Here is a 22278-nt window from a genome sequence, read left to right on the forward strand (position 1 = left end):
GTGAAGACACACAACATTGATCTCTAAACATAGCGTACTGTACTCAAAACACATACACACACAATATATAGGAATCATATCGGGGGGGCGGGGGGTTACATGATTTGATATTTAGGGTTTGCAAAGTGGGTATGGTGCAGTTATAAACTCAATGCAATTCAATTCAATTTTATTTATATAGCGCCAATTCATGATACATGTCATCTCAAGGCACTTTACAAAGTCAAATTCAATCAGATTATACAGATTGGTCAAAAAGTTTCCTCTCTAAGGAAACCAAGTAGATTACATCAAGTCTTGACAAGCAGCAGTCACTCCTGGAGAAGCGTAGAGCCACAGGGAGAGTCGTCTGCATTGTACATGGCTTTGCAGCAATCCCTCATACTGAGCATGCATGAAGTGACAGTGGAGAGGAAAACTCCCCATTAACGGGAAGGAAAACCTCCAGCAGAACCGGGCTCAGTATGAATGGTCGTCTGCCCCGACCGAACTGGGGGTTACAGAAAGACAGAGCAGAGACACAGAAAGCACAGAGGCACACGTTGATCCAGGAATCTGTTCTACATTATATGGTAATAGCGGGTGATCTGTCTTCCCCGGATGATGTCAGATGATATCATGATAACAGAATGCCAGACCAGGTGTACCTACTATGAAGTAAAAAAATGTGAGAGAATAAAAAAGGTAAAAGATGAAATAACAATCACGCAACGCAAATTGGGGAACAGTAGGAGAACTCAGCAGGGTGAGAAAAATAGACCCTGATGTCCTCCAGCAGCCTAAGCCTATAGCAGCACAACTATAGAAATATTTATGCTGCATGATAACCTAAGCCACTCTAACTATAAGCTTTGTCACAAAGGAAAGTTTTAAGATTAGTCTTAAAAGTAGACGGGGTGTCATGCCTCACGGACTAAAACTGGGAGTTGGTTCCACAGGAGAGGAGCCTGATAGCTAAAGGATCTGCCTCCCATTCTACTTTTAGAGACTCTAGGAACCACCATCAGACCTGCAGTCTGAGAGCGAAGTGCTCTGTTAGGAACATACGGGGTAATCAGAGCTCTGATATATGATGGAGTTTGATTATTAAGGGCTTTATACGTTAGAAGGAGAATTTTAAATTCTATTCTTGATTTAACAGGAAGCCAATGAAGGGAAGCTAAAATTGGAGAAATATGATCCCTCTTGTTGATTTTCATCAGAACTCTTGCTGCAGCATTTTGGATCAGCTGAAGGCTTTGAACTGCATTTTGTGGACTTCCTGATAGTAAAGAATTACGATAGTCCAGCCTTGAAGTAACAAATGCATGGACTAGTTTTTCAGCATCACCCCTGGACAGAATGTTTCTAATGTTGGCGATATTCCTGAGGTGAAAAAAGGAAACTCTGGAAACCTGTTTAATATGGGATTTAAATTACATGTCTTGGTCAAAAATAACACCAAGATTTTTTACTTTATTACCAGAGGCCAAGTTAATGCCATCCAGATTAAGTGATTGATTAAGAAGTTTATTTTTTGAGGACTCTGGTCCAAAGATTACAACTTCTGTCCTGTCAGAATTTAATAACAGGACATTTAAAGTCATCCAGCGTTTGATGTCATCAAGGCATGACTGCAGTTGAAGTAATTGATTGGATTCATCAGGATTTATGGATAAATATAGCTGAGTATCATCAGCATAACAGTGGAAATTAATCCCATGCTGTCTGATAATTTTGCCAATCGGAAGCATATATATAGTAAAGAGAATTGGTCCAAGGACTGAACCCTGTGGTACTCCACAAGTGACCCTAGAGTTTGAAGAATATTTATTATTAACATGAACAAACTGGAATCTGTCCGATAGATAAGATTTAAACCAGCCAAATGCTTTCCCCTTAATGGCCAGACAACAGTCACGCTAATCATATTTAAGAGAATAATACTCATGAGGGACTCAAGTTAAGCACTGTTGCATGGCAGCAAGAAGGTCCTGGGTTTGAACCCCGACCTTGGGTAACTTTTTTCTCATTCATCAATTGCTGTTATTTGAGGACATATCTGGGGACATCTTTAACCGTGGATAGTTCATCCAAAACAACTGATCACCTTACTATTGAATGTAACAGCTTCTAAGGTTAACAGCATATCAAGCTAACAGCTACTTAAGCCACAACTGCTTAAACTAATAATTTGTCAAACTGGTGGTAAAACCAGTAAATTGCGAATCAAGCTGATAGGCAAAAGCTGCCCTGGCAAATAGCAAATCAACAGAGCAGCCACCTAAGCAACAAGTACATGTCTTAACTGCTAATCAAGCTGACAGTAGCCTTAGTGACGATGAGGGTTGCCAGATCTGACTAACAGTTTTCCAGGCCAAACACAACGTAAGTAAAAAATTAAAAAAACTGCCCAAATATCAACTCTTGAGCTCCTGTTAAAAGCTGCACAAAATGTGCAATCAGGCAACCAAATCACCTGATCACTTTCCGTTCACGTTGTCATAACAGCAGCAAAAAAAGTTAGTCAGATTAGAAGTATTCCCACCCCGGACCTTACACTTCGCCTCACAAATATGTAAATAAACCAGCCCAAATTTAAAAAAAGAAGCCTTAATGAGTGGAAACCTGCCCAATCTGGCAACAATGGTGACAACAGTTTCAGATAACTGCTACTGTCATATCACACACCCAAGTTGAGTGCATTCCGTTGCAAGCTGGAAAACAGTGGGATTTGCTATTTGTTTTGGTGCTAACTACTTCTTTCAATACATGTCAATAACAGGATATTTCTCTGCATTTTAACTGATGAAACACAAAGATGCATGTAAATAAAGTAAGTATTTTAGCAGCATTATGTACGCCACTGGTTAAACTGGGTGAAAACTAAAATAAAAGTGTTAATAAAGTGTTAATCTTCACTCCAGTCTAAATGCACAGGGCCATATCAGACTCCAAACTCAGGGTATCTTAACCTGGCCAGCCAGACCGGTAATGTGTACCAGTCTCTCCGTTCTGCACATTATCAATCTGGGACTACTCCCATCAAATCCGTTTGGGTAAAGGAGCAGAAGTCTCCAAGTTGATTGGATAAAGTGACATAGGCTACATTCACACTGCAGGTCTTGATGCTGAATTCCAATATTTTGCATAAATCAGATTTTTGTTTTTTGCTGTGTGTGGATGTGTAGTGAGAGACAAGAAAATTAAGCGAAAAACGGATAAAATGCAACATGACCGTTCAGACTGCGGACTCTTTGAAAAGTATCCAATTTGTATCCGTATTAGTACTACATATGGAAGTGGCACAAATCAGATTTTTTTTTGGGCCGTTCCCACATAAAAAAGACGGACATGGGTCACACATGGGGAAAAAAGATCGGATCTGGGTTGCATTTCCCTGCAGTGTGAATGCAGCCCTAGTGCCCGCCTATCTGTGATTGGCTTTAGCCAATCACAGTATCAAATTGAGACGTAAGCAGCAACAAACCCCAACAAGATAAGATAGTCAAGGCACTTCTTGCTGTTCATCTTTCAAAGATGAACAGCAACTGTCTTTGGTTCGGACCCAAACGGTTGAAGCGGTACAAGATGGATTTTTGTGTGTTTGTGAAGCACCAATACCACAAGATTTCATCTTGCAGGCAAGGTTACGGGTATCTTGACGTGGTCTGATTTTCTTACTTGGAATTCCAACTTAAAGTACATTCACAGTTAACGAGAACAGGGCAAATGGAGCAAGTGATTTACATGTTATCTCTATATAAAGTCGTATACAGGAGTGAATTAATGATCCGCAATGCGAAGGCTTTATTTCTACTGATTATGATGATGGATTTAGAGATGTTAGTAGTTCATGTCCCAGAGGATGATCCATCCCTTGACATGAGGCAGCAGTTCCTCATACTGGGACCTGGACAGATGGAAGTACCGGTGGAAACGACCGTCATCCAGACGAAGCTACAGGTGGAGGTAGACGCCGAATCGGGTGCCTCTCTGGAGGATCTGTTGGCACCAGGGGCGCCAACGCCATTTTTTTTGGCTTTCCACATTAACGCCCATCCGTTTCTTACGTACGTCGCGTGGTAAACATTCAAAGGCTCCAATGGAACACAGATAAGGGTCGGCTGTTTTCGTTGTTGTGTCCCTGTTCTGTCTTCTGTAACCCCAGTCGGTCGAGGCAGATGACCGTTCATACTGAGCCCGGTTCTGCCGGAGGTTTTTTTTCCCGTTAATGGGTGGTTTTTCTTCCCACTGTCGCTTCATGCTTGCTCAGTATGAGGGATTGCAGCAAAGCCATGGACAATGCAGACGACTCTCCCTGTAGCTCTACGCTTCCCCAGGAGTGAATGCTGCTTGTCGTGACTTTGATGCAATCAACTGGTTTCCTTATATAGGACATTTTTGACCAATCTGTATAATCTGACCAAATCTGTATAATATGATTGAACTTGACTTTGTAAAGTGCCTTGAGATGACATGTTTCATGATTTGGCACTATATAAATAAAATTGAATTGAATACAGTACCGTGACTCGCTGGGTAAAATTTATGTCCACCACAGTGAGTTGAACACAGGAGGTAGGCGAATAATTCGCCTTCTTCGCGTTCGATGTGAACGTACCTCTAAAGAGGACACATCATGCTTTTTAATTCCTTCCATTTTAGATTTAAATCATTCAGTTGTGGTCTCTATAAAGCAGAAATGTTTTGGTCTGAATTCCTCATTATTGTTGCCGCACATCCTATCTTTTGTCGCCGTTCTGAGGTGTGCCTGAGAGCAATTCATTTTGGTGTGGTCTCAAACGAGACACGTCACGCACACACACACACACCCCCTCAAACCCTGCGTTCCAATTCGGTTTTAAAACTGTAAATGTTGTGTTTCAACACCTGTTTTCATCTAAAAATTGCAGGCAAATCACAGCTACACAACCTAAATGCTATAATAATAGCTCCAAGCTAATGAGGTACAAATGGATAACATTAGTTTGTTCTCACTCTGCAAGGATACTGTTGGATTTTATCCGTTTAAAACAGAACTGTTCAAAGGGAGTTTTTGCCGTCTCAAGCTTGCGCCGCATTCAAATCAAATTGAAGGTGTGATACAATCTAGTATTTACCTTCAAGGAAACTGACACTGTATGTTTTGCAATGAATGATGTTGATTGTTAATTTATTATTTGTGTAATTGAATTGGAATCTATAGACTCTACTGGATTGTATTTGACCAACAATGTCAGAGCCAATAATAAAATAAGAGAGGAATGTGTCGCCCTATAACGCTGAACTTGTTTGTACTGACACCAACAAACCAAGGGAAGAACTGGATGGAATAAGTTTCTAATCATTTTAGCCCACAAAGTTTTAGTGAAGTGGCAGTTTGTCTCCCTCTAAGAAATCTGCAGAAAATGTGTTAATCCATCTCTCCATGAACAACACCACATATGCAAAACAATCTGTTTATTTTTAGCCTTGCCAATGTGTTTGGCAGACACTGCCTGAGTCTTTTCTTTGTGTCATTTCTGATAAGTCAGGCTGATCACTTCCTTTTAAATCCTTTTGTGGTGACACTTACAATACATTCTCTTTTCTTTCTTTTATTACATGGCTTCACTTTGAAGACGGATGGTATTCACCAGTGGACGGCAATGTTTTCTTTTCCCCAGTCACTATGATGTCCATACACTACGTTCTTGTGTCGTAATCTTTTTGTATTTTACACGTCTCCCTCTAAAGTTGCACATTTACCTGGTGGTTGCAAACAAAGTCACATTAATTTGATGCAATGACGGCTTTCTTTTCCAGCCTTTATGACCAGCACACAGGAGGATTTTCGACTCCTTTGTTTCCTAGCATTCAGCTACACCATGTGGTCTGCATGTTTTTCATTTTGCAATGTGATGTGGAGTGTTGCCTTTCACATTTAAGAAGTGGCAGCTGTATTTGGGAACAACTACGCCGACTTTGACTCAACAAATCCCGTTTTTATTTGTCATGTTTTTGTCATTGCAGGCAGATTTTTTGGTCCTCGGGCATGTGGTTCGGATTATGATGGTAATCTTTCTTTTGTCTAAACCTTTTTCATGTCACCCATTCTTTTCTTTAAAGTTGCAGAAACCAACAAAGTACTTGCATGTGTTGAGCTACTCACATCAGAAACAGCTCAAGCATGAACAAATTGGTGCTCCTCTTCTGCAGTACCAAACCATCACAGCCAGATTTCTTTCTGGACTAAACCCAGAACCCAGAAGGCTTTTGCAAAACTAGATTTTTTTTCAATTCAATTCAATTCAATTCAATTTTATTTATATAGCGCCAAATCATGAAACATGTCATCTCAAGGCACTTTACAAAATCAAGTTCAATCATATTATACAGATTGGGTCAGATTATACAGATTGGTCAAAAATGTCCTATATAAGGGAACCAGTTGATTGCATCAAAGTCCCGACAAGCAGCATTCACTCCTGGGGAACCGTAGAGCCACAGGGAGAGTCGTCTGCATTGTACATGGCTTTGCTGCAATCCCTCATACTGAGCAAGCATGAAGCGACAGTGGGAAGAAAAACTCCCCATTAACGGGAAGGAAAACCTCCGGCAGAACCGGGCTCAGTATGAACGGTCATCTGCCTCGACCGACTGGGGTTACGGAAGACAGAGCAGAGACACAACAAGAGAGACAAAAAAGCACAGAAGCACACATTGATCTAGTAATCTGTTCTACATTAGATGGTAGTAGCGGGTGAGCCGTCTTCTCTGGATGATGTCACAGTTAACAGAACGCCAGACCAGGTGTACCTACTATGAAGAAAGAGAGAGAGCAAAAAGTTAAAAGCTGAAATGACGACAGTCATTTCAATGTAATACAATGCAAAACTGGAGAACAGTAGACTGAAGAACAGTAGAAATCAGTAGAGTGAGAAAATTAGACCCTGATGTCCTCCAGCAGCCTAGGCCTATCACAGCACAACTATAGAGATAGCTCAGGGTAACATGAGCCACTCTGACTAGAAGCTTTGTCAAAAAGGAAAGTTTTAAGATTAGTCTTAAAAATAGATAGGGTGTCTGCCTCACAGACCAAAACTGGGAGTTGGTTCCACAGGAGAGGAGCCTGATAGCTAAAGGATCTGCCTCCCATTCTACTTTTAGAGACTCTAGGAACCACCAGCAGACCTGCAGTCTGAGAGCGAAGTGCTCTGTTAGGAACATACGGGGTAATCAGAGCTCTGATATATGATGGAGCTTGATTATTAAGGGCTTTATACGTTAGAAGGAGAATTTTCTGGTGAAGTCATAATTTTGTAGATTTGGATGCATGCCTAGATTCATTGTGATATTGAGAAACATTTTTTTTTCATCAGAGACATTAAGGATTTGGATCAAAAGTGTCAAGTGTTGCCATTCATAATCATAATTAGAATTCTGACTATATGGTCAAAACCCTGCATTCCAACTGATGGAGACCAACCCACAGGATAATGCCGCCGCCACCTTACTCCGCTGTTGTTATGGTGTTCTTTTTATTGTGTGTGTGTGTGTGTGTGTGTGTGTGTGTGTGTGTGTGTGTGTGTGTGTGTGTGTGGATGGGGGGACTCACATCAAAGGGGAAAAAGATATTGGAATCATTTATCATGGTTTAAACATATTTTACAATTCAAAACATGTCATTTTAACATATTAACATACACTTTTGAGATTTCCTGTCTCACCTTATCCGTCAACCTAAATAAAGTACCTATTGGAACACTTTGTTGAAATTTTTTTCAATAGTTGAAAGTTTTTGTCTGTAATATATTCGTAGACTATTATTCGTCCTGGAGTTTGGTGGTTTTCAATCACCACCTACAGCAGCGAGGAGAACTACGACCGAAAGATTATAACTACAGTTGTAATTTAGTTTTAAAATAATTGATTTAAAAAAAAAAGAAGACGTACATAATTTAAAACAATAAAATAAAAAAAAATCTTCCTTCCTCCGTTGGTATGACGAAGTCCTACTTCCGCTGACGCATTTGTCGTCAGCAAATATGGCGGCGAGCCGTGTTCGTCTTGTAGGATCGTTATTGGGGAAAAGTGTAAATTGTGCCTCGACTACTAACCCATTCACCCTGCAGTTATGCCGACAGGTAAAATATGAATAAAAACCAACTAAATAAATCTCTTTATATTAATCAGAATTTATTTAAATAGCGAAAACATGGACGTCCTTGTGTTAGCATGTTGTCTTCATCCGAAACTAGCTTGACGGATCTTTAAAATTAAAACCTGCCAACGTCACAGATAGTGTAAACAAAGTGTAAAGATGTTCTGGCTTCTCTGACTTATTCATGGAGGTCTTGGGTACAGTTCGGCTGCTGCTATTGGCTTCTTCTGTGGTTTAGGGAAGTCAGTGAGGCTAATGCTACTTGAATAACGGGAGCGCTGCTGTCTCCCCGCAGATATGCGGGACTCCTGCCCTCCACAGGAAGAACCTGGCGTCTTTAGGACCGGAGAAGTTCACCGCCGAGTTTATCCAGAAGCAGATAGAGGAGTTTGAGATCGGGAAGCGACACCTGGCCAACATGATGGGAGAGGACCCCGAGAACTTCACTCAGGAGGATATAGACGTGAGTCTAATCACCTGGAAACAGCGGATTTTACTGATTCAGTGAATAAGTAGTTTGCATTCAGTATTTCAATTCTTTAAAAAAACAAAAAAATGTAATATGGTAAAAACAAAACAAAAAAACTCTAAATTACATGTTTAAGCAGAGGTCGGTTTTCTTTGGTTTTATGAAATCTTCATAGCAATTTCCAAATTCCACATCTGTACATAAAATAGAAAGGCCTGGTTGAATTTGCCAGGCCTGATTACAGCCAGAGAGATAGAATTAAGAGTCACCTAAACAGAGCATGTTTGGCAGCATGGGCCAAAAGCTCTCAAAAAGCAACCCATCATGTCCAAAGCCCAAACTGAGCGCCGCCCCTACCTCAGCGTGGAGTTTAGTTCTTTCGTTGGTTTTAGTTAGGCTGTGTTTTTCCCATTCTGAATCAATTCTCGTATAAATTCCTAAAGATCGACTCATGTAACCAAAGATAAATAAAAGTAAAAAAAACTAAACATTTTTTGTCATCCTGTGAATTTAGACTTAGACTTAGACAACTTTATTTGTCATTTTGTATGCACAGAGTGCGTACAGAATGAAATTTCGTTTGCATACAGCTTTAAAATTTCAGTGAATTGCAGTAGATTTCAGAATAAAGTAAATTACAGGATAAAGTTACAGGATAAAGTGTAACAGTGATTTCACAGTACAGCAATTGAAATGTAAACAATGCAGGACAAATGTGGTACAGAGTCCAGTTTATAGCTTCAGCAGTTCAACAGTCTGATGGCAACAGGGAAAAAGCTGTTTCAGAACCTGGTGGACCTGCAGCGAATGCTGCAGAACCTCTTCTCAGAGGGCAGCAGGGAGAACAGTCCATGGTGGGGGTGTGAGGGGTCCATGATGATGTTACGGGCTCAGGACACGCAGCGCTCAGATGAAATGTCCTTAATGGAGGGAAGAGGAGCACAAACTAAACTCTGGGAGGTCCTATTTCTAATAATGCACCAGGTTAGATGCCATATAGCAGCTGAAGATTTCTCTGGCGTCCTCAGTTTTCTACCCTGAATCTGTTTGGACACGGCAGCTTTGTGAAAGTAATTGTCTCAACTTTCAGGGAGAGGCTTTGCCACCAGTAACCACCCTTTCTTCATTTGCTGTTGAATTTTAATGTAATGCTAGTATGAATATGTTGCATAACTTGTGTAATTTAGCTAAAAAAAAAATGTAATACCAGCAATCCAATTTAAAATCAGTTGGGGTCAAACAGAATCCGTTCTAAATCTTGAGAATCGGCCCTGGGTGTTAGCATAAGACAAACTGCAGCTTGGCTGATGAAACGAAGCCATTATTAGTCACGTTTCCATCAACTTTCTTTAATACACATTTTGAAATATTGCATTAGAAAAGGTTGATGGAAATGGCAAAAAAAAAAAATAAACATTTACTCATTAGCAACTGCTACTTCCTGTTTATTACAGTCAACGTATGACGACATTACGCTGTGCGTCGCCTGGTTCATTCGCTATAAACTAGTAGCTGGAAACATGTCTGTGCATTTTCTTTTTTGCGATATTTTAAAAGTTTGCTTGAAATTTTTAATGAGAATTGGATGGAAACACAGCTATTGTCTTATTTGGAGAACTCGTTCTGATTTTTTTCACTGATTTACACGCTTTAAGCTCTGAAAATGACTTACAATCAGTCCCGAGTCAGAGGAAGTTTGTAAAATTCAGACGTGTCATAAATAAAGCCTGAGCTTTTATCACATGGGCAGCTGCACCAGGACATTGCTCCCCAGAATGTTGTAGTGATCCACAGAGGTTGTTGGAGTAAAAATAGTTTTATAAACGCCAAATATTGCTTTAAATGAGAGATACGCTCCCTCTTTCTCAACAGACCGCTACAAACAGAGCTTGACAGACAGGATTAGTTCTTAGTTTTTGTTGTAAGATGGAACTGAATGACAGTGTTAGAAACTTTTGACCTGTTGGAGTTTCTCAGCAATCTCCCTCCAACCCAGAAACCCTCCATCTAGAAGTTCCTGGGAAATGAGAAAGTCCTGCCTCCCAGCCAAGGTCTTTTTCTGTGATCAACGTCTAGCTGCTGATTGTTTTGGTTCCGGCTGAATTTGGAGACTCAGGTGGGTCCTAATTGCCCCAATAAAGCCTTCCTGGTTCCTGAAACGGGTTCCTGTGACAGAAATGTCCAAAAATGGCGTCGCTGGGAGAGCCGCAGGGAAAAAAGCTCTGCTGATGGGGAAAAAAAAACAAAAACTTTGAAAAACGTTGAATCTTGTCACTGTTTGCTATTGTTAGTTTTTAATTTCATGTGTTTTAGAAATAATTAGTATTTTATTTCATTTAAATCTATAATTTCTACATGAGGTGCAGAATTAGTACTAATTCATCTAGTTCTGTGTGTTTATTGTTTATTAATACAGATATTTTTCAGAGCTTAACAGATGTTTAAACACCTGGATCCAAGGGACCAACGTAAGGTGAAAGTTAAACTTTATGTTTTTTTGTAGAACAGTTTCCAAGCTGCAGGATTTAATTTTTTTGTTGACTATTAAGCAGGTTTGGCAGCAGGCGGGCGTGGCCACCTCCCTCTAATCCACTGAATCATTCTCATTAGTGACACCCTCAGGCCCATTTCCACGCATTTGTTTGCGGCTGGGATTTTGGCCAAACTTGCAAACATTTAGCCCAATTTTCCACTTGTCTCTTGGTCCGTCCCCCGCGTCCCTCCTAAGTAATCAATAGAGCTGTCTGCGTCGAGCTGTGAAAAGCGAAGCGACAGCCAGCGGTCCAAACCTGGAAAATCAGGGAGGACTCTTGATGAATCCCGGGGCTCTGGTTTGGAGTCCAGGCGCCTCAGGTGTGACGGAGACAACGAAGCAGGAAAATTCAAGAAGATGTTCACAATCATGGGGGGGGGGGGGGGGAACCTTTCCGCACGACACAGAAAGGCCCCACAGCATTCATTTCTCATTAAAACCAAAACATCAGGGCATCAGTTACCTGCAGAGACATCATTATCATCATGGCGGTCAGATTAAAGGATGACTGACGTCTTCTTGAGGACGTGTGGTAGAACTTTATTTGGATACAGAGCTGATAAACAAAATCCTCCTCATGTTGTTGTAGTTTTTCCAAACAGAATGCTCCCGCAAAACTTGTAAAGGGTCATCATCAGCGCAGCTAGCCGTTGTCTTTGCAGCTAAAACGTGTTTAAATAAGTTCATTTATGGGTTTAAAATGGGATTTCTTGTTGGTTTTGTTGTTAGTTTTTATCTCTGGCTGTGAACGCTTTATGGTTAAGTTGCTTATAGCTAATCACAGCTGTTCCTCTATTTGTGATTTTTTTTTTTTTATAAAATAATTGTTGGTCTGCAGGAGAAATCTAAATGGGCAGTTATGGATTTCTTTCTTTTTGCAAAACTGGCATTCAAAGCTATGTTTGCTGCAGTTTAATGAACCTAAGAAGGCATTTTTTCATTCTAAACTATGTAAGACTGTGCAAAGGCTTTTTCACATTTCAGAGGCTTCATTTTTCTACATTGCCACAACTAGAAATGAATACATTTTTCCAAAGAGACTTTTCTTCTCCCTGGTTTGAGTTTTTATCTGTTTTTCTTTTTTAAAAAACATCTTCTGTCCTTCTGGAGCTTTTTTGCTGTCATCTATAACCTCCATCCTTTCCCCATGTGGCTGAGATTTGCTTTGCTCAGATCTGCATCCAACAGCTTCCCCTCTCTCTCCCTCTGTCACTCCGTCTTTGCTCCTTTGGGATCGCTCCCATATTGTGTCGGACCTCTTGGGAGGCACAGGTGTGTCCTCATCTGTTCCCCACTTTTCTCTCTCCTTTTTTTTTACCCTTTAACTTTTGCTCCCTTGTCTTCCAGCCTCTCACGCCTTCGTTTTTCCCTCCCTTTCTACCCGCTCTCCGTCGTTGTGACAACCTTAAAGGCAGCAACCTGCTTCCTGCGAGCAGCACCTGCCGCTTCACTAATTGAGCCGACAGGAGGAGGAAGAGAGGGGCGAACAGGCTGTCGTGATGAATGTGGGGAAGCCAACGCGCTTCCAACGCGCTCATTCTCCGCGCCATCTGTAGCCCTGCTAATAACAGTCACACAGATGAACTCGGAGTGAACCGTTGGACGTCCAGCGTGTCCTCTGAGAGCCTTTTCCTGCTGCTTTTCTCCTTCAGCTTCACAGTAACAAACACAAATCTCACTCGCCTCTCCGTGAACCCGCAAGCAGCTCGCGCCTCGTCTTCTGTCACTTTCATCGACCCGCGTTCTCCGGACATGTCGGTCGTCATCGCCCAAACTGTTTATTTATTCATTATTTTTTCTTTTGCTCTCTTTTTCTCCCCCGCAGAGGAGCATCGCCTACCTTTTCCCCTCTGGCCTGTTCGAGAAGAAAGCTCGGCCCCTAATGAAGGTGAGATCTCACTTTAATCCATGTTTCATTAAATAATGTGAACGTTTTCTTTGTTACGCACTCAAAATAATGTCAATCTTTATACTTATTTCTGTTTACATTTCTCAGTTTCCCCCCAGAAACTGCATCATTTAGTCTCTTCAGCTCTGAATCTTGTTTTATCAAGAACTCAGAGATAAAACTACAAATTTGAGGAGTTGTGTAACAATGTGGTTAGAGACTTCTTTAATCACCGTCTAGAAAATAGTTGTCAGCTTTTTGTAATCTAACTGCATATTTCTGCTCATTTAAATTACATTAACAAACATGTTGTCTTCCACTTTAACACCTTTATGATGTAAAAAATAGACATTTGGTTCACATAATTTTATTTAGAACAACAACAATAAAAAGAAGATAATAAACTGCATCAAATGTAGGGCTGGCAGATATGGCTTATAAATAAAATCTCAGATTTTATTATACCAAATCAGATTAATTGATTTTCTTTTCCTCCTTTTCATTTAACAAAAAAAAAATTAAAGACATTCTTTTGAAAACTTGCCTTCATGTCAAGCATTTGCTCTGGGAGTTGATCTGAATTCAAAGTGCTACTAAATACAAGCTGTGAGACATGCTTGTAAAACAAGATGGCAGTCCCGCCGTTGGCAATGTTTGCTGCTAGCAGTATTATGCAATGAGATAAGAACAGGCTTCACTTCATTTCTGTAACTTCAAACAAACTTCAAAAGAAGTACATGAATGAATTAAAGTATCTCGTCTTATAATAAAAAATCTTTCGTCTTTACAATATTTTGACAATAGATGTTACAAAACATAGATTCGGCATCATTGCATGCAATTCTCTTCATGGAAGCCCAATAAGAAGATTTGCAAAATAAAATCCAGATTTTCCAAAATTTAAACCATAGTAAATTGTAAATTTGAATTAATCGATTAAATCGATGTATTGCTCAGCCCTAATCAAATGAAAGATAAAAAGTATTTGATTGTTTCTGTTCAACACATCAAAAAAGCACTAATAGCAAATTTGTTCACAGCTGTCACAGTTTGAAGGACCGCCTCTTTTTGGGGGTGGGGCTTCTGATAGGGAGGGAAGGACTAGGTTGTTGTCTTGCCAGTTTTGTCCTTTGCTATCCTCAACATTGATACTGTTGTAGGGATTTTCTTTTTGGGGGGGCTGAACATTTTGTAATTGCGAGTCTAGTGGAGTATATAACTTTTACACATTTAGATTTTTTCTATTCTCATTGGTCTTTCCTGACTTACAAAGACTGACGGACTAATCCAGTTTTATGGCCTCAATGAAATGACTTAGGAAAAATGAAAAGCACTGGGCCAACTGGCTTTTTCCGATGAAAGCACTTGCAGCGCCATGTGGCTTCCTATCACACTACCACGCTGGAATTCACTGAGCTTCTTATTTTTTTTTACAAATGCTTGTAGAAGCAGTCTGCATGGCCAGAATGAGAATTGACTTTATTCACCAAGTTTGTGGGTACAAACAGGGAACGTGACTTCGGTTTAAGACATTTGCTTCGTAAAAAACAAACTGACAGCAAACTACCATATATAACTAAACACTTTGCGGGGAAACGGAGGAACAGGAGCAGTATGTAGAGGGGGGGATTTTTTTTATGCATGATTTTACCCACCTGGGACCATGAAAGGGATTGGAAAGCCTGAATTCAATGTCTCTGAGGAGTCACTCACAACCATTTGCATTGTAATGCATACGGTCAAATATTTAAATCAATATTTCTGTTATCTTTTATTACAAGCCTCGTGCAAGTTTTTGTTGCATTGCTGTTCAGAATGGTTAATGGCGTTTCTTTTTTTTATTGTCTGTTTTTGTGATATTAAACTCTCAGGGGTGGTATTATTTTAATTCTGTATAGAAGTAAGCATTCTTAAATGAGATTTTCTGCACAGATGGATCTAAACAGAACTTCTGATTGGATTTAATGCCCACATGAACATGCTCTTTTGGTTTACAGCCAAACTAAGACACTACTACCTTCTTGTTGTCTTAAAAATATTTCACTGCTTGACTTGAAGCCAATAAGCGGGACTCATCGGCAGGTGGTGTGGTACGGATATGTCATAAACAGGGTTGTTGTCTTATTTTTTTATTTAGCTTTTTTTTCCTCCAAACAGCCCTATTTGTTGAGATTCTTGTTATGGTCAAATTAATGTTTTTTTCTTGTGGATGAATGCACACTGGTTCATATTTTACTGTCTTTTTCCACCTGCAGCATCCTGATGAGATCTTTCCAAAGCAGAAAGGTATGTGATGTTTCCACCGGTGCATCAGTTTGTATCTTTAGATACAACTATCAGCTGATTTTTTTTTTTTTTTTTTTTTTTGGTTTTCCTCTGCATATAGCGGTGCAGTGGGGACCAGACAGACGACCTTTCCACTTCCTGTTCTACACTGGCAAGCAGTCCTACTATTCCTTCATGCACGTAAGTGCAACCCACGAGTCAGTCTTCATCCTGTTCATGTGGCCATTTCAATTTTAAGCCTGATAGTTTTAGGCAGCACACTGTTTCAGATTTTACATCAAAGGCAACAAAACTTATTCCAGCTGCAAGACTGGAAGAGGTTTTATAGATGTAGCCAAAGTCCAGAAAAAAAAAACCATTTAGACAGATCTTTATAAAGTCTGAAGAAATATTGATTTAGACTAGTTTTAAATTGTATGAATAAGTAAAGGAAAATATGAAGCATGTTAGCAAGCATTGCTAACTTGCAATGCTAGAATGTAGGCTGTGAATAAAACAGCTAGAAAAACACAGAGGATAACTTCAGAACTATTGTGCTTTTGCTTGGATATAATGTAACATTAGCACTAATGTATAACCTCATGTAAGCTATCATTCTGTTTTTTTATGTAGTTATATATTGGCGTTAATTAGCATGCTATTATAAACTAATGTGACCATCTTGGGTGACCTCTTAGTTAGGGATACAAACAATTGAATTATAATTAGTTGTAAATTAAGCGGAGCCACACTTGACAGTTTGAAGAGAAATAATCAGACAAAACAGGAACATGAAGCGGTCCAAATGGAGTCTGGTGTAGAGAAAATTTAATATTTTTATATTTTATATTTTTATATTTTATATTTTTATATTTAATATTTTTATATGACGACAAGGATGTAAAATGCGACTGTTTTTAAATTAAAACACTCTGTAAGCTCGTTAAGTTGTCTCCTAAATAGCGCCGTTCAGTCGTGGTGCATGGCGGAGCAGATTCAACATCTCAACCACAACTTACTGATGCTCTCAGAAAGCAAGATTATATGAGAGAAAAAGGGAGGGGCTTGCACAAAAAAGTATGATAGAAAAAGAAATGCTAATAAGCCCGGTTGATAGTGAGGGCTTTTGTGAGGATTATAAGTGTTTCACATATTTTATTGTATTTATCTTACTTAAATATATTTAATAAGTATATTTTACTTTAATAATGTGTGGGGAAAAAAATTTCATTCAGTGATGTGCCTTTTTTAAATTCATCATATCGTAAAAAAAACTTGTCATACAAGAGCTAATATGTGCATATTAATTATATTATACTATTTACTTCTGATATAGTAGCTGAAATCCGGTATTAGTAGCTTTATTTTGCTTTTAATTATTTTAGTAACTCTCATTTAGGCTTAGTCTCCTTTCAGAGCAGAGGTATGTTTTAAACTGCTACACAAACTGCTAATATTGTCAAAACAGACAGCAGTCCATACAATACAGGTTACCTGAAAATATCAAATTAAAAATCACCAAGAACATTCAAAATGGGAAAACTATCCAGTGATGTTTTTTTTCTAGCGTCCCCAAAATGTGCTAATAGCTAATTTTAGCATTGTAAATAGGCTAAGCTAACGTTAGCTAATGTATTGGTATCAATTTGAATGCAAGGTTTAAGTAGTATACTGACAGCATTCACTAGCATGTTAGCAATAGCTAACAATATGCAAAGATACAGAATGCTACTTCAAATACTATAGTGCCAGTTTATGTCATTTATAAATATACAATTTATATGTCTTAACTTACAAACATTTATTCTTTTCCACGGTGTCATTTTCAATGCACTCACCATTATTAAACTGTTTCACATATGGACAAAATAAGAGATAATTAAAATGTCTAAATGTTAAATTTATTGATGCACAATTGCCTGTAAACATAAATAAACAAGTACCCTTTTGTAAGCCCACACTGGTAGCCCATATGCCTCATATAAATGGGAAGCCAGCATGTATATTAAGACAAATTAACAACAACAAAAATAAATGTTCATGGCAAGTTTATTTGTATTGCACATTTTGTACATTCAAAGTGCATGAACAGAATATTAGAAAAGAAAGCATTGCAGAGGAATTGTAGCAGCAGGTCAAGATATAAGACACATTGGACTACAAACTTCAACATTAACATTTAAAGGCAACTCTAAACTAAAAGGTTTTTAACCTTGATTTAAAGGAACTCAGGTTTCAGCACGCTTACAGGAAGTTTGTTCCAGATAAGTGGAGCACAATTTTATGCAGAATCAAATTTAGCAAATAAAAGGACATTAAATTACTTGTTGAAACTATCTATGGGTAGTTCTGGTAATCTAATATTGTTTTTAGCATATAAACTAATGTTTGCATTGTAGCTAATTCTAGCTTATTAGGTCATTTTATATAAAAAGATTTATTCAATTGAAATGGTAGCTGTTGCTAGCTGCTACATTACTTTTTCCAGGATGTTAGCTAGAATGTTTTGCTAATATGTTAGTTTATATGCCAACATGAAGTAGTGTTAAACATCATTGAAGAAACCATAAATGTTTTTATGGTGGCTCGGGGGGGGGGAATTAATGTCTGCTTTTGTTTGGACTCAGAATCCCATCAAGGATGTTCTTCTGGTTTGGTGAAGAGCAGCAGCTAAAGTCCAAAGATAAAAAAAAAAAAAAAAAAAAAGTTTTAAATACAAATCTCTGTGACTAAAACACTGAGGGATTATGATATTATGCACACACCTCTTATTGTCTGCCATCTCAGTCTGCACCCCCCGCTGTTGGGCTAAATCGGTGTGTCAGACACGTCTGAGAGCCTGATTGCAGCCTCATTCGGCCCTTTTCCTGCCCGGTTTGCAGCTCTTCCACCTTTTCTTTGTTTCCTAATTCATTCCACAATCTTCCTCCGTCACACGCACATCCTCAGGGGTGTTGCCAGGAGGGGGCGGCGGCGTGTAAATCAGCCCTCCTGCTCGGCTCAGCGTGCCACATTAACCCGCCCGCTGCTCCGCTGAGCTCTTTATGGCCACAGACCCGGAGTAAAACCTTCATCTTTCACACGAGACGTCACAAAAAGCTGCAAACACGCAGCTTTCTTTGCGCTTTAATGCGCCCGCTATGAACCTAAAGGTGGCCTTGTGCATATAAAGAGCACTTATTGAAAAGAGAGCGTGGTGCTCAGGCTCTCCGTCACAGCCAACCAACCCATGTGAGTGACTCCTCATCGATGTAGGAGCCTGTGTTTGCAGACGTTTATTTCGCCTGCTTTCATTTTTTTCCCCCTGATCTCCTATTACACTTTTTTTTTTGCAAAGAAAATAGGTTTCTGCTCCGTGTTTTGCTCCCCCCGTCTATCGCTGGCCAGAGTGGCAGAGGATTAGGCACACTCCATCAAGAAGGAATTAAACAAACATCTGGTGAATAATTGACGGGGAAATGAGTTCTCACCCAGGCGCGGGGTGGGGAGGGGGGGGGTCTCTGCCCTCGGGGACGTGACCAGCATGCCCACCCCCCCCTCCTCTGTCTGTCTGTCTGTGCTCAGCACCATGACAGGGTCCCCTCAGGCCGTCCTCCATGCGAGCAAAGCTGCTACTGTCCTCTTCCCTTTATTTATTTTTATTTTTTGCTTTATTTATGTGACAAGCCTTTCAGTTCAGGTGCCCAGGTGAGGCCACGGCAGAATATGTGGGTAGAGGTACCGCTGGGATTGAACGCGTTGCTGTTTGTGATGCGTTTCAGGAGCTGTACGGCAAAGTGCTGAACATCGAAAAGCATCAAGATCGCCTGAGAGCAAAAGGACTCTTCTCTGCCGAACCCAAGCAGATGTCAGTTTGAGCGGCCCTCTTTCTCCAAGACAAGAGACGTCTGAGATAAGTTGAGAATAAACCCATTTCCTGTCCCCATCAGCTCCCTGGGAGCAAGCAGGTGGCTGACCAAGGAGGAGCTGGAAGCGTCGTTAGTGGAGACCATCTCCACTCAGGATGTAAGAGCAAACGTTGTGATCTGTGGTCGTCTTTGCACGTTCCGAAAGGACGCCTGAGTTGGTGCTTTCTCCTCCTCAGTACCAGCGTTTCATCCAGCTGATGGAGCGCATGCTGTCCATGCCCTACTGCAGCTTGGAGGAGGAGTTCATCCTGCGCCACCGCCAGCAGCTGGAGGCACAGTCCATGCACCAGGTGGTGCCGCCGCTTCAGAAGGACGACAGAGGGGTGGACTTCAGCGCTGCAGAAGGTGGGCAAACTTTACACCAGCAATGGAGGCCAAACCCAGACCCAAGCTTTCTACTCCATCTTTCGTCTTCTGAATCTTCTCAACTTTTAGATTTCCCTATTCAGCATTTCTTTCAGCATTGTTACCCTTAAAGCTGGTGCACAACTCATAAAGATCATATTAAACAACCAAATGAGACATAAACTAAACTAAAAATGGCCATAATAAATGAAAAATACTGGTAGTTCCAGAAATACTTATGGCATTCAAAAACTTGACTGCATTATTATTAACAAAAGTGTTGTAAGATGCCAAAAAGTAAAACACACTTAAAAGGTCTGATTTCAGAAATGACTGATGATGTCTACAAGACAATAGGGAGCAAAACCAGCTGTTAGGAACAGCTCCACAGTTAAAACGGCTGTAAAGTTCAAGGCTGCATTGACTAAGAACTCTTTAGCCAAAGCAGAAGTGCGTCAGCGGTCGCCATGATAAGAGCTGTCTGAATAGTGCAGTCAGTGAGGAAGGAGGTAGGAAAAGGAGCCTTCATGCTTCCTCTCACAGCTCCTTTAGCGTAGGAACCTCACAACGTCCCTCATCCTCACTAAGGAGCCATAAGGAATCCCACAATCCTTTGCGTGACGTGACGTATAAGCACAGCCCACCTCACGGATTTAAAGGAACATGTCTGGAGAGGAGAGAGCGCGCCGTTGTAAATATAGTGATATATTACATGAGTTGTTGGTGATTCACGTGGATCAGAGGCCATCTCCACCTCTGCTGTCTACGGTAAGTAAGGTCTGATAGAAACCACAACGTTGTACACATTTATTTTGCACCTAATGTGTATAGAACATTTTCTGTTAAAAACAAAAAAAAGCCAAACCATCAGCAGCATGTTAACTCTGTAAGAAGACAATAACAAACAATCGGACCGGTTATTTTAGAACTAGAAAGTCTGAATACGTTTCTACGCCTTCCTTAGCTTTGGTTTGTGTAATGAGAGCGTCGGCCGGTCGCTACAGTCGTCTAGCTGGCCTGTTTTGTTGTTCATTTTCAGAAGGTTGTAGGCCCGGATTCTCAAAATACTGAGAGTAGTCGTACGACATTTCTAAGGACGTTAAACATCTATCAGTGAAACAGTGAAAGGATCCAACAACAAGGAAAAGCTGCCCTGGAGTTTCATTAAAACAAGTTCAGCGTAACAGGAAGTTGTTAAAAACGGCTCCAGAGCATCGCAGGTCAGTTCAGGGCGGCTACAGCGCGTCGCTCAGCGTTTAGACACCAGGTAGCAGAGCATCCTGGCCTCTGGGCGGCAGCACGGTGGGGGCTGTTTATAGGACTTCTAGGAAGACGAGTTCAACTCATCCGTGTTTTCTTTCAGGCAGGAGAAAGACGTCTAAGTCATCAGTGGTCGTCCGTGACTGCGGCTCGGGGTGCATCACCGTCAACGGCAAAGACTACCTCCACTACTTCCCCGTGCTACAAGACAGGTAGGAGCGGCCCGCTGAGCCTTTTCACCGGCCGTTCACAGATAGTGTTTCCCTTTAAAATGGAAAACGGCTCGTCTTTTATCCTCCACACGCAACCCTAAAAAAAAAAACCCTGATGGAAAGCAGCTTTTCCCCCTCTTCACAGCGACGCGTTCTTATTTATTTATTTATCTCCTTGTAGTGAGTTAATTACACAGCTGAGTGAGCGTGCGCCAGTGTCCGGTGCTGGTGCTGTCACGCCGTGTGGCGACGGGCTGTAATTGGAGCGCAGAGGTGACAATTGACTTTGTCAGCAGCCGCTGGCCGTTCAGGCCGTTCAGGCCGTTCAGGCCGACGCTCCATCCAGAACGCAGACACTCCCAGTCCTGCTGAGTCAGAGCTTCCTCTGAGATTGGAAAGGCCCGTCTGAACAGTCAGCCAAGCAGACCTTGAATTAGCTAAGCCTCCACCGTTGAGACCACTATCTGTTAAATAGCCACGCTTCCTCCTTTCACCCCCCGCTCCGTTATCTCCTCCTTGTTTCTCCTCCTCGCTCAGAGAGCAGCTGATGTTCCCGCTTCAGTTCGCCGGCATGCTGGGCCGCTTCGACCTGGAGTGCACGGTGAGCGGCGGCGGCAGGTCGAGCCAGGCGGGGGCGCTGCGGCTCGCCATCTCCAGGGCGCTGCTCAGCTTCGTGTCGGAGAGAGAAGGAGAGGCGATGCGGCAGGGTGAGCAGGAAGTGCAACACCTCAACGCCTTAGCGCCTCAGCGGCTGCCACTTCAGGTTGGTGTTCTTTCTCTGCAGCTGGCCTGTTGACACCTGACCCGCGAGTCAGGGAGAGGAAGAAGCCGGGTCAGGAGGGAGCCCGACGCAAGTTCACCTGGAAGAAACGCTGAGGACGAGGGACTCACCCCAACAACTGTGGAGCCAGATCAGCATCAGGGGTTCATCTCAGTCTCTGAGGCTGCAGTGACATCCTTTGGCCACTAGATGGAGATGTATTGTAACAAATGAACTATTAACTTGTTCCAATTATAAATAAATTAAAGATTTTCATATAAAAAAATCTGCCTATGTGTGGTTTAAAGTTGCTTGTTTATGTTATCCTCTCTATGAGCATCTCTGGACATACCAGAATGTTTTCAATGTTAAGCAAAAACAATTTAACAACAATTTGATCAAGTTCAACAATTATATGATGTTACCAAAATCCCTTTTTAGTCGTTTGTCAACTTAAAAAAAAAAAAAAAAAGAGATGGGGTAGAAATTGATTAGGTAGAACCAGACAGAGTA

At 40.9% G+C, this 22278-nt stretch overlaps 1 protein-coding gene across 1 annotated transcript; it reads left to right on the forward strand.

Annotated features, from left to right (window-relative positions):
• Positions 1-7962: 7962 nt before the first annotated feature.
• Positions 7963-22052, forward strand: mrps9 (mitochondrial ribosomal protein S9). The gene is made up of 11 exons (XM_012869583.3): positions 7963-8108; positions 8421-8588; positions 12953-13015; positions 15271-15301; positions 15402-15481; positions 19042-19127; positions 19210-19285; positions 19365-19533; positions 20897-21005; positions 21543-21712; positions 21790-22052. Exons 1-11 carry the CDS (start codon positions 8010-8012, stop codon positions 21879-21881), a joined length of 1143 nt encoding a protein of 380 aa, XP_012725037.2. The 5' UTR covers positions 7963-8009; the 3' UTR covers positions 21882-22052.
• Positions 22053-22278: the final 226 nt, after the last annotated feature.

Source organism: Fundulus heteroclitus, chromosome 24 (assembly GCF_011125445.2).
Source record: "Fundulus heteroclitus isolate FHET01 chromosome 24, MU-UCD_Fhet_4.1, whole genome shotgun sequence".
In the NCBI taxonomy this organism is placed as follows: Eukaryota; Metazoa; Chordata; class Actinopteri; order Cyprinodontiformes; family Fundulidae; genus Fundulus; species Fundulus heteroclitus.